Source organism: Grammomys surdaster, unplaced genomic scaffold (assembly GCF_004785775.1).
Source record: "Grammomys surdaster isolate TR1022 unplaced genomic scaffold, NIH_TR_1.0 168, whole genome shotgun sequence".
NCBI lineage: Eukaryota > Metazoa > Chordata > Mammalia > Rodentia > Muridae > Grammomys > Grammomys surdaster.
In genome coordinates this window covers 2,676,848-2,689,145 of record NW_021604616.1, presented here as the reverse complement: position 1 = coordinate 2,689,145, position 12,298 = coordinate 2,676,848, and the positions used below count along the sequence as shown (strand labels likewise).

The following is a 12,298-nucleotide window of genomic DNA, read 5'->3' as shown; positions in this document are numbered from 1 at the left end:
GCCAGACAATTAGAGAACAAAATGAGAACATTTTCAAATACACGAAGCCTCAAACTCAGCATCACAGATGACTTGGGTCTGAGAGCTGCAGAAAGATGATTTCCACAGAACTTAAACAGCTTAGGATAGTAGAGGCAAAGGACAGAGGGCAAACCTTCATTTATTTCCATTTTGAAGCAATTGAAAAGGCTTCCAGGAGATTTAGGAGAAATGGGTCGAATATTTACCTTAGCCTTAGTAACCTTGGCTTAACTCCTCCTTTTCTTTGTCATGAGTCTAGCTGTGAAACTCCATTAATTCTAGAATAACTTGTGGATAATAGCACTAGAGGATTAGAAGAAAGAGAACAGGGGACAAGTACAGAAACCAAGAGGTAGCAATGATGCTCCCTATACAGATAGAGCCTTGAGAATGTTAGCAGTAGCTATACATTCTTTTAAATTCCACTAACAGTACAATCCACATTAATGACCATAAATCCAAACTACTTACCTCAAAGTGCAGTTTAAAGATGCTGATGTTTAGGACTGTCTATCAAACACTGGACCCCAGGTTCTGGTCCTAGCTCAGAAAAAAACCAAAATGAAACAGAATAATAGTTTATGTTCAAGTGAACACAATGAATTCAAGCCTAAAGATTAGTTCTCAGCATCCCAACATCAGCCAAACAGCAAATTAGTCATAAGTCTAACAAAACAGGTAGCTTTGGACTTTGTAGAATTTTGTTTTAGGGTCACAATTATAGAAAGATAAATGATACAAACACAGATGCCATGGTTTGGATAAGATGGCCAGCATCCCAGAAATTGAATAATTAGCTTCCCACCCCTTTTACACCTCTCCACGGCATCTTCCACAGCCATGTGAGCAGACTCGAGGTCTTTGGATCAGACAATCTTTAACCATTTTTAAGTTAAAGCTTTTAAAATTGCAAATATTCAACCTTCTTGTAACCTACAAAAAGAGTAGTTTAATATGAACACAACCAATACACAGTACAGAATAATGAAGACAAAGTTGAACTGAAATTTGAAAGGTTTAATTAAAGTATAACACTTTAGATTCAGTGTTCAATATGATAATGCTCTTGAAGCCATGTCTCCATAGCTTCCCTCACAAATGTGTGAAAAGAAAGACAAAAAGAACAAGAAAAGAATATAATTTTCACAAATGTGTGCAAGGAAAAACAAAAAGAGAAAGAAGGGAATACAATTTTTGCAAACATGTGCAAGGAAAAACAAAAAGAAAAACAAAAGAAAATAGTTTTTGCACAAGAACCTTAATTTTAATGTGGCTTGTGTGTGGACAGATGAGATGATACTTTAAAGACACCCTGTTTTCATTTTTCTGTGACTAAAGCACTGTCGTGTAAAGGTCAGCTTTGGGATGAAGAAGTCAGCTCTAATTAAGCTTTTCATATTTTCTGTCCTTAATGCCTTTAATGCCAAGTTTCATCTTAATCACAAAGCCGAAGACTTTCTCTAACATCTCTGGCCTGCTCTAATCTTAATTAAACTAGTCACAGTTGGCCTTATAGCATCACTGTCTTTCAGCCATCAATCACGGCCTGGCTTTTGTCACACGGGCAAAATGAAATTAATCAATAAAGTTTCCTGCTTCTGTCTCCCATGTCTGGTGGTGGTGCTTGGTTGGAGTGGGAGCTGATGCATGCACCCCCAAACCCCTACACACAGATGCTAATTTTGCTCTATGCAGTTGCAGATGCAGGTGCTACTGTGAAAAATCTAGAACAAGAAGCTGATCGGCTAATAGACAAACTCAAGCCCATCAAGGAACTTGAGGACAACCTAAAGAAAAACATTTCCGAAATAAAGGAACTGATCAACCAAGCCCGGAAGCAAGCTAATTCTGTAAGATCTTATTTTCAGAATTAAGAACTACTAACAAGTGTTACTGTTGTTCCCAGAGAGAGTCTTCCTCGACAGGCCTGATGAATGAGTCATCTATTACCTTTTAAATTTAAGGCTATTTCCAGTAGGTAGGAAGGAAGAAGTAGCACTTCCCCCGCCCCATAGATTCAAAACCATTTCATGAAAATGATAAACCATACTTACTGATGGAGAATTAGGAAGCCCAGTATATTTTGTTGATTCTTAACTAACGCAAACAACAAAATGCAACACTTATTTTTGCACACTGAAAGGCATATGAGTGTCCTACTCATGGAAGACCTAAAACATCCAATGAGTGGGGTTGCAACCTGAGTTCACAAGCAAGCACAGGAGAAATAAAAACATTATTTTAATTAAGTATTATATAGTTTTTGCTTGTTTTTATAAACACACACACACAACAACAACAACTTATTTTTATTGCAGGATTTATTTTTGTATTTATGGAGTAAAAATAGGAAATATCTCACTTGAAATTTTGCTTTATATTTATTCAGTTAGAAAACTATTCAATAAACAGAATTCGGTTACATGCTGAGGTAATGGGTTGTTTACATTTTTATGCTATTTATTTCCTTTGTTTGTGTCATCATGTATGTGTATGTATCTGAGGACAGCATGTAGGCATCGGTTCTCTCCTTCTACCCTGTAGGTCCTACAGATTGCGCTCTATCAGACTGGAGGCAAGGATTCTTACTCACTGGCCCTCAACTGGGATATTTAAATGTCATTGTAAAGCTTTAGATATGCAAAGTTAAACCAAGATGACTTTAGAAATGATAGATTTTAATAAGACACTTTTTAGTGTTATCGATTTTAACTTAAAATTTCATAAAATATTTCATTAGAGAAACTTAGTAGCTAGGATGATCAGAAAGAAGTTCTCATTAATTCATCAGTTTTTATTTTTAGTAGTGGCCAAGAATATGCCTGAATGATATCATATATTTGTACTTCCTTATGTGTATCTAAAATACCTAAACAAAGCCATGGCAATCAAATTCCAGGAGAACATTGAAAAAGATCTTATATTTATTAAAGAAAACTTCAGGGAAAAAAATAGATTAGAGTAGACAGTATAATACAAGATAAAAGGAAGCAGTAATAGTCTCAGAGAAGATGCCTATTCAATTATAATATGAAAATACTCTGGAATGATTGACAGGTAATCATTGTGTGCTTTCTGCACAAAGTAAAATAAAGCCCAATATCACAAACTTACTCGGAGACATGCACAATGAAAAGCTGTATCTCTTATGCTCAATGCTTTTTCCTGTGAAGTATGCAAAGATGAATTAGGCAGGTAGTGTACTCAGAAGATGGATAACAGAGTAAATGAAAATCAGATTTAATATTAGTTTTCTGTCTCCTCACTGCAGAAGAGCAGCTCAAGGAAAGGCGGGTTCATTTGTCTCATGCTCCCCAGAGACGTGGTTAATCATGGCAGAGAAAATATGGCAGCAGGAGAGGAAGCAGTTGGTCATATTGGGTCTGTAGTCAAGAACACATCAGAGTGTGTTCAACACTTGTGCTCAACTTGCCTTCTCTTTTTGGTTCAGTTCAGAATCCCAGCCCATAGACTGGTACTGCTGCCCATGCTTAGGATGGGTTTTCTTCATTTAACCTAATCTAGATGACAAGCTGGACATGCTCCCTTCAGTGATTATGGATCTTTTCAAGTTGAAAATCAGTGTCAGACAACACAACTCTGCTCTTTGAGCACTGGCCCAAATATATCACTTTTCTGGCCCAAATATATCACTTTTCTGACCGCTGTACCTATCAGGTTCTTTGCCTTCTCAGTGGCAAAGGGCATTCAGCCCAAACTCAAATGTCCCCACAGTCTTTGGCACTTTCAGCTCTACTGTAAGGCTTTTTCTGGAACACAAGGCCATCTCTGAACTGAGAGCCCCAACCAAAATGAGTAAAAATGCATATTTCCAATAAATATTGAAACAGAATAAGCCGTTCCATTCTAAGGGGGAAGAATGGAAGGATAATTGGGCAGAAACATAGCAGGGCAAAATCAACCCTGGTGCTCCCTGTCCAGCATCCGACGTTCATGATGGAATGTCCTGGGCTGTAAAAGATGTGGATAATCTCCATCCTCCCCCAGCTCTGCCCCACCACAGTATACACAGCTTTTCTCTTTGGCTCTGCTCTGTTCCAATAGTTTCCCTTGTTGGACACCTCATGAGTCTGGCATGTAAAAACCACCTGAGGTCTCCACTGCAACTTAGGTTTTACCTTTACCAATCCAGGCAGTAGCCCCTTAGAACATCCTTGCCAAACTCCAGCCCTGCCGTACATTGCCTGGCCTCAGCAGCTCTCTGGAGACATGGTCCAAGATGTATCCTGTCAATCAAAATTAGGTTTTCAGGTTTGTAACAAACACCTTTATCTACTGACCTATCATGCCAGCCCAGTTAAGACATTTTCTAATCAATGAACTAAATGCATTTCTTTTAAAGTGGTTATTTTAGCTTGTTGATTGTATAATTTAGTAACTTATACTGTCTTTTAATGAATGGCCTAACTACCAGCTGAAAAATTCAATATCCAGAGCATTGGGATATCCAGCAAAATTTAACTGTGTTTATGGTGTTTAGCAGGTGAATAATGTTGTGCCAGGAGCACCTTAGAAACATCATCTTAGCGGTAATTTCATAAGCCTCACCGTGAAGTTACACGAGAATATTGTAATCGGTAGAACCGAACATCCCAACAGGAGGACATCTGTGTTTCAGAAATTTCATGCCTCTTGCAAGAGGGATACATCTGAGACATTTCTTTTCAAGAATTGTGTAACTGCTCTGTTTTGATTTAGCTATTTTAAGTTGTTCATATGCAGTCAAATGCTCTACCATTGCCTATACACCCACTGGAAGTCAGAACATATGGTACTTACAAGAATAAATGTGTAGTTATGATCTAGTTGTAAACAGTTGGGCTGCTTGAATATTTCAGGTATTCAGGGTATATTAGAAAAACAAAATACAGCAAGTTCAAAGGGGTTTTATACAAATGAGTAAGGGCTGAGCAGCAGGTGACTCTGCAGGCTTAGCCTGACATATTGGGTATAATACTGTTCTTTTCTTCAGAAAATCAGACCTTATGGATATGAAAAGTGTATGACAGAGTACCTTAATTGCAAATCTTAGTAAAATGAACTATGCCTGGTATTTAAATGGTCACATTCATGAACTGGGTTCCCAAACTGAGCTTTATCAGTTCACTTGAGTGCTGTCTTCTCATTAGACAACCCCTCTTCTGGTGCACCAATTGTGTGATCTGTTATTTCTACCTCAGCTTTGGAGACAAGGTCTGCACCTCATCCTATGACCCTACCTTTCTTCCTCATGTACTCATTGCTTCCCCACACCATAGCCAAGCAGGCTTATTTAATTGGGTTCTTTAAAGTAACATGACTTGTTCATGATTAAACCAGTGATACTGTGCCCATTAGAGCTAAGCCTATAAAGCATTTATGAGTAAAGATAAAACAAACTACACACAGTTACTTTTCACTGTGAACCAAGATGCTTTGTGATTCTGAATATAGTTTCCTGCCAGGGACAGCTGCATCTACTATTTAATTTTATTCATGAATTACAGTCAGATCTTTTATTTCATGTCTTCTTTGATCCTCTTATGATATCAATGGCACATATAACAGGCTTCAGATACTAAATTTGCTCAGTGCCATGGTCTTTTTTCAGGAAGCTTTTGGTTCACACACTGCAAATTCCTAAAATTTCACTGAATAGTATGCCTTTGTTTGAACATTAAAAAGTATCTGACAACTGCATTTTTGTCTAACTACTTGCTATTACAGGGTCTTCCTTTTCTGTTGCTTTATCCTCTTAATCTCTGACTCTTGGATAATTCTTTATATAGCTGCTATTCTGCCATCTGACGTTTGCCCACACAGCTTCATCATAGTATTAGCACCCAGGAAAATCTGTCCTTTCCCTGGCATAGAATTTCTGTGATTCATTCTGCTTTGACTACTCTCAGCACTCCATATAGCAGAGAAAGTCTATCATAGGGGAGACAACCAATAGGAAGAACACAAAGCAAATATCTGAGATCTAAGGTGACACTCAGGCTTGGACCATCCATTTTCTCATTAGACCAAATCTTTTTTTTTTTTAAATTTTTTCTCAAATCATAATTAATTCACACAGAGGTATAAACACAGAAAGGCAGGATGTGGGGAAGGGAATGACACTGGAGTGTGGGTGCTCAGGGGGAATACAGATATCTTCAGAACTGGGTATCGGCTGGGTGAAGGTTCAGGGGACAAGTCACTATGACTCTGCCTATGGCTTGCTTGTCCCCATCAAAGCTGGTATTGTCTGCCAAGGCTACCTATTTGCAAGGTCCATGACCACTCAGGCTTATAAATTTCCACAAAAGCTGCCCATTGACATTAGTTTATAGCCATCTGTTTCAATGTTCTTCCACTGAGACCCAAGACTTGGGGTTAGTATACATGTATGACTGCCCTACTGCTGATTTTAGGCCTATGGCTGATTTTAGGCCTACAGTGTGTAAGCAGGGCTGCCCCTGACATCTCCTCCTTTCTCTAAGTATAGAAGGGCTGTGGCAATTCTAAACTAGCAAAGGCAGGGATAGAGTCCTGACCTCCAGTATTTGAAGGGGACCTTGTAATGGCGCCAGTCCCCCTGTCGTTGTCCAGTGAGGCATGAGGGCCATACCCATCCCGATGTCTTTTTCCTGGAGAGGGGATACTTTTGACATCAACCCCTATGCAGTCAGGCTTGTCCCTCAGGGAACCCAGATAGAAATTTTTATCTTTTATTGATATTCCCTTGCAGTGCTTAGCCTCGCAGCCTAAGCAAGAATTCAGATCGCCTGTCAGAGGGGGTTCTGGGTGGCCCCTCTCTGCTTGGTCTAGGGGCAGAAGTCCCCCCTTTTTAGGTTGGGTGGAGATGGGTTTTGGAAACACCCTGTATAAAATAACAACTTCATCTTGAGTCTCATGGTCCTCCATAGCTAACTTATGATAATATATCTGAGTAGGTTTTGCTACCAAATTATTTATCTGTTGTATCACAGAGTTAGTCCGCCTATTTGAGAGCCAGGGACCAGCAGAAGAAAGCAAAAAGAACCCAAATAATGGTCCCAAGATGGAAGGAAATAGGGTTGACAACCTTGGAGAGGCTGCAAATCAATTCTTGTACCAGCATTCATCTGTCTCTTTCTTTCTCTGATTTTTCTTAGGGTTCACTACCTATTTCATGCTCTCTTTAACCCTCCTTGTCTTGTCTATGTAAAGACAACCTTCTTCTTTGAGGGTTGTACACAGTCAAGAGCTGTATACAGTCTTTTCTATTGTACTAGAGTAAATCAAGTCCAATAAGGATCTATGCGATTTTAGGAGGTCTCTTCAGATGGCGAAACGAGGGATTTCTTCAGATTAGTGATGTCAATCTTTAGTTGTTTGATGTTCTTGTCAGTGGCCCTTCAAAGGTCTGAGTAGTATAAGTTCAGACCAAATCTTTACAAGAGACAAAGACACAAAACAATCTAAGTTGACTTTCTATATAACTACAAGTCCACTTCACCACACAAAGCCTGCTTCTTTACAGATCATTCCTCTGTATAGAGACATTTGCCTAGTGACCAGATAAAGAAACAGTTGTCAAGCACAGGCATCTGTAGAGTCTATAGGAGAATCAGCAGACTTTTTCTTTCCCCAGAAGTCCCCAGATGTGAATCTGTCTGTCTGTCAGAGCCAGATAGCTCTCCTTGATTTTCATTTCTGAACATAAAGCATTTTGTATCTAAAACTTCCTCCAGGTAGATTTCCTCTTCCATAGAAAAGATCTACAGTGCTTTCTCTACCCTCAAACCCAAAGTGAAACAACTCATGGAGATACCTGCTATGCATATCATATTACAGAGAGTTATCAGGTAGCCTATTCAATTTTAGAGTGTGTCCAAGTTTTCCATTGGGATAACAATAATGTTAGTTGGTTTTTCTTAAACTTGAAAGCTATATGAATAGCAAAAAGTGAAAGAAGCCATGAAAATTGGGAGATTACAACAAGGTAAGGCCAGTAGGTATCCTAAGACTAGACACTTGAGCAAGTAGCAAAGTGGTTTTACATCTTCTCATCTCTTCTCCCTGCCAAGCACTGGCAACCAGCAGAGCAGCAATCACTGATGGTGATTTTGCACCTGACCCAAAAGAAATTAAATCCAATAATCAAATAGTGCTATTTGTGACTGAACAAAGCCTTCTTTCATAGAAGTAAAAATTGGCATGAACAGTGCCCTTCTATTCACATAAGAATTTCATTCTTAGCAATTTATAGTAATTTTTGAAGTATTATTCAAAAGGAAAGGGAGCTGTTACATGTATTAGTAGTAATCGACATTTGGAAATTATTTTCATCTCATTTCCTGGTAACCTAATAGGAAGTGTAATTTATTCTGAAATATATATTCGGAGAGGAATGATTAATATTCGTATTGTTAGAAGATCTAGAACAAACTCTGCCTGGCCTCCTTTAATTGTAAATGTGTGAGTGGGCTCACAGTACCCTCTTGAAAACTATACAAAAACAAGACTTCTCTGAAAATGATACCCAAATCACTGAAAATTGAGTTAAAACTTTTTTTTACCAACTAACCTCAGTAAAGACCATTTCCATTTGTTTTTGTGTAAAATCCTATTTGGAAAGTTTTTCTTTAAAGCATGATATGAAGGTTTGTTAGCTGCATGGTTCAAGAACAATACCAGGCTAATCAGCCAGAGGAAGAATTGCAATAACATCATTGGCAAAATGCCAATGGAGAACTAGTCTTCTGTGCCCTCCCCAGTCAATAAAATGGCATCTACATATGAATAGCTAGTAATACTGCTTGGTGACTAAAAAGTTTGTTCAAAGAAAAGAATGAGGATGACTGCTGACATATACTTCAAACCTACAGAGAGATTTAGTCATAGAGATTCATATGGTTTTATATCTTGTTTTCCTTGAAGATCAAAGTATCTGTGTCTTCAGGAGGGGACTGTGTTCGAACATACAAGCCAGAAATCAAGAAAGGAAGCTACAATAACATCGTTGTCCATGTCAAGACCGCTGTTACTGACAACCTTCTTTTTTACCTTGGAAGTGTCAAATTTGTAAGTCTAACATTTAACCTTTTTAGAAGCTAATATGTATGTATAGAGGTCAAAGGTAAATCAACGAGGAAACTATATAGGATGTAGTAACTTTAACACTGCCCCGAAAGTGCCTAAAGTAGCTTTTCATGACTTAAATCTCCTAATCTTAGCTGTGGAATGTTTGCAGTTCTAGTTATGTTATAAATATAAAGAGGTAATAATTCTTTCCTGTGTCCAGGCATATCTCTTGTTATCTGTCAGTGTGCTGATATTTGTTTAGCGTTATACTTTGGTCAGAGTTAGCTGTTTAAGAAGAAAATCTAATACGAATAAAAATTATTTTTTCTGTTCTCAAATTCAATAATAATAGCCTTCCGTGTTAATGAAGTGAAAATAACAAATTGTGCATGAGTTCTAACAAACAAAGGCAAACTCCTGCACTTTGTTGAATTTATGACTCAAACAGAAATTACACAAGTTCTACCTGCAAACTCTCACACACTAGAATTAACTTGACTTGTTGTGTGTGGGAGATTTTCAACGTGAATAAAGTGTTAAACAGACTGGCTCCAGCATAAGTTAGCATTAGCTATTCATGTCAGGAGGCCTGTCTTACTTGTGTTAAAAATTACCACAGATTCCTCTGATAGAAGATGTGTATCTTGGGTATAACTATGAAGACTTCTCAACCCAATTATTTTACATGTCATTGAAAAATAGTCCCCAAAGCTCCACTTTCAGAGTGCTTTGTCCTGAAGCTCTTTTTGTTATTGTTTTTTTTTCTTTTGTTTTGTTTTTCTGTTTCTTTGAACCAGATTGACTTTCTTGCTATAGAAATGCGTAAAGGCAAAGTCAGCTTCCTCTGGGATGTTGGCTCTGGAGTTGGCCGAGTGGAGTATCCAGACTTGACCATCGATGACTCATATTGGTACCGTATTGAAGCATCAAGGTAACTTCTCAGCAAAGAATAACATAACTGGATGGAATGGTTTTGAAGTAAATTCCTAGTTCATGAGGAAAAAAAATCGCTTGCTATTTCAACAATGTAGCTACATATGAGTGTTCATGTGTGTGGAGGTTATATGGTTTGTGTACAAATGTGTATAAAAGTGCATTTGTTTTGCCTGTTAGGAAAGGACATGCATTTAAGGTATAAAGCCAGAGAAGCTTACTAATCCTAATTTCTGAATCTTATATTTTTGGTTGTGAACCTAGGTGTTAATGGCTGAGTCGCCTCTCCTGCTCCTGACTTCTTAATGTGTTTTCTGATAAGAGCTGCCATGGGCTGAGAAAAGGTGTCTCACACGTCTTCACCTAAAGAGACAAGACAAAAAAAATGTATCATTATTCTTACTAAACAGACATGAGGGCATAAATAATAGCATCATTCTCTTTATATAATTCATTCTCTTCTAGTGTACACAGCACCTATAATCCCAGACCTATTCTATCCCAAAATACTGGGTCCCATATCTAACATGTAAGACCCCACCCATATGTTTTTAAATGGAAAGTACGGAGCTGAATCAGCCCTGCTCTCTCCAAAACTCTCATTCAGCTTTCAACATCTAGGAACTTGTAGGCTACCTATGGGACCATATTAATCCTATTACTTCTCCTTAACATATCTTCTTTTGTCAATTCATAATTCACCATTGAACCCAGAAGAGCCAGTAGTTAGGTAGAATTGTTGAAGACTTCAGGCTGGTGTTAAAGCTCATCAGAGAATGAGAAAGACTCATTGGCTGTAAGTGAGGGATCTAAACAGTTTAATTCAGTTTAAATGAGATTAACTTTTCTACAATAAAATGTTTGAAGGATGGGCTGGGGAGATGGCACAGTAGATACAGTGCTTGTGGGGCAAGCTTAAGGTCAGAGTTCAGACCTCTAAGACCCATGCAAATGCCAGGCAGGTGTGGTGGCTCTCTAGCAGTTCTAGCACCCAGAAAGCAGGGAGGAGAATCCCTGGAGTGAATTGCCTAATTAGCCTAGTCATATTAGTGAAGTCTGGTCTTAACTGCCAGATTATCCCTCAAAAAATAAGATGAAAAAAAAATGATTGAGGAAGACTCTCCTCATCAGCCTTGGACATTCCCATGCATGTGCAGACACTTATTCTCACATAGTACAGTTCTCTCTGAAGAGATTCATCCTATTCAAGAAGCCTCGTTGATAATTGATTCTCTTATCCCACAGACTTCACTTAGCACTGCCTCCTCAAAGATAGAGTTTACCGAAACGAGACAGCAGAGAGAGGGCTATGATTAGGAAGGTTTGTTATGACTGCTTGTCTCTGAAGAGACCAGATTTTCATATTTAACAACTTATGGAAATCAATCATTTAAAAAAAGAAAATGAAATGAAATGATAACAGCTTTCAGGGTTATTTTTTCTTCCAGTAACTGAATTTAAATGAGTACTTCTACAAATTTGTATACACAACTCTACAGACGAGCAACTCTACTCTATACATTAAGATGACATGACAAACAATGAGGTCCACAATGCTGGGAAGATCGCTCCAACAGATTAAGATCCATTAGAAGGAATTTTAGGTAGAATTATGCAGCTTGTGCTGCAGAAGGGTGGCTCATTTGGACTATACTTGCCGAATTAAATTTGACAAAATAATAAATGAAGGCATAAAATTTGTTTACATTTCATGTCATATAAAACAGCAAATTATTATATAAAACATGAGGAAAATATTTTCCTTTTGATGTATAATTGTTCCATCAGCTAACTGCAGCTGTCCTTTCATAGCAACAGCCCTACACAAAATCGAGTTATGTTGTTCTTTTCCTATTTGAATGTTATGGTAAATACTTGGCAAGTGTCAGATCTTTATGTTGGCTTGAGAAGCACTGACTTCAGATTCCTTGGCCCTAAACACAGTTGACTGAAGTTACCCGAAATGACTATCTCTACTTTATGTCTTTGAGACCTGAAGGTGATTGAATGTGATGCATATTTCATTTTCTGTATTTTCTTCCCTTCCACTTCAACACACATGTTTACCTGAAGAACGGGGAGAAATGGATCTATTTCTGTGAGAGCTTTGGATGGGCCCAAAGCCAGTATTATGCCCAGCACCTACCATTCAGTGTCTCCTCCTGGGTACACGATCCTAGATGTGGATGCAAATGCAATGCTGTTTGTTGGTGGCCTGACTGGAAAAATAAAGGTAATAAGCTGTTCCCCATCCCTTCTCTCCCCTTTATAGACAACTAAGAGATGTGGAGGA

General features: G+C 38.2%; 1 protein-coding gene across 1 annotated transcript in view; it reads left to right on the top strand.

The window, feature by feature from the left end:
* Lama2 (laminin subunit alpha 2) overlaps positions 1-12,298 on the top strand; it is a 575,131-nt gene that overhangs the window by 506,406 nt on the left and 56,427 nt on the right. The window contains exons 45-48 of the mRNA XM_028766419.1: positions 1,717-1,871; positions 8,929-9,072; positions 9,870-10,003; positions 12,079-12,238. Of these exons, the coding sequence (XP_028622252.1) occupies positions 1,717-1,871; positions 8,929-9,072; positions 9,870-10,003; positions 12,079-12,238 (593 nt within the window). The remainder of the gene's footprint in view (positions 1-1,716; positions 1,872-8,928; positions 9,073-9,869; positions 10,004-12,078; positions 12,239-12,298) is intronic.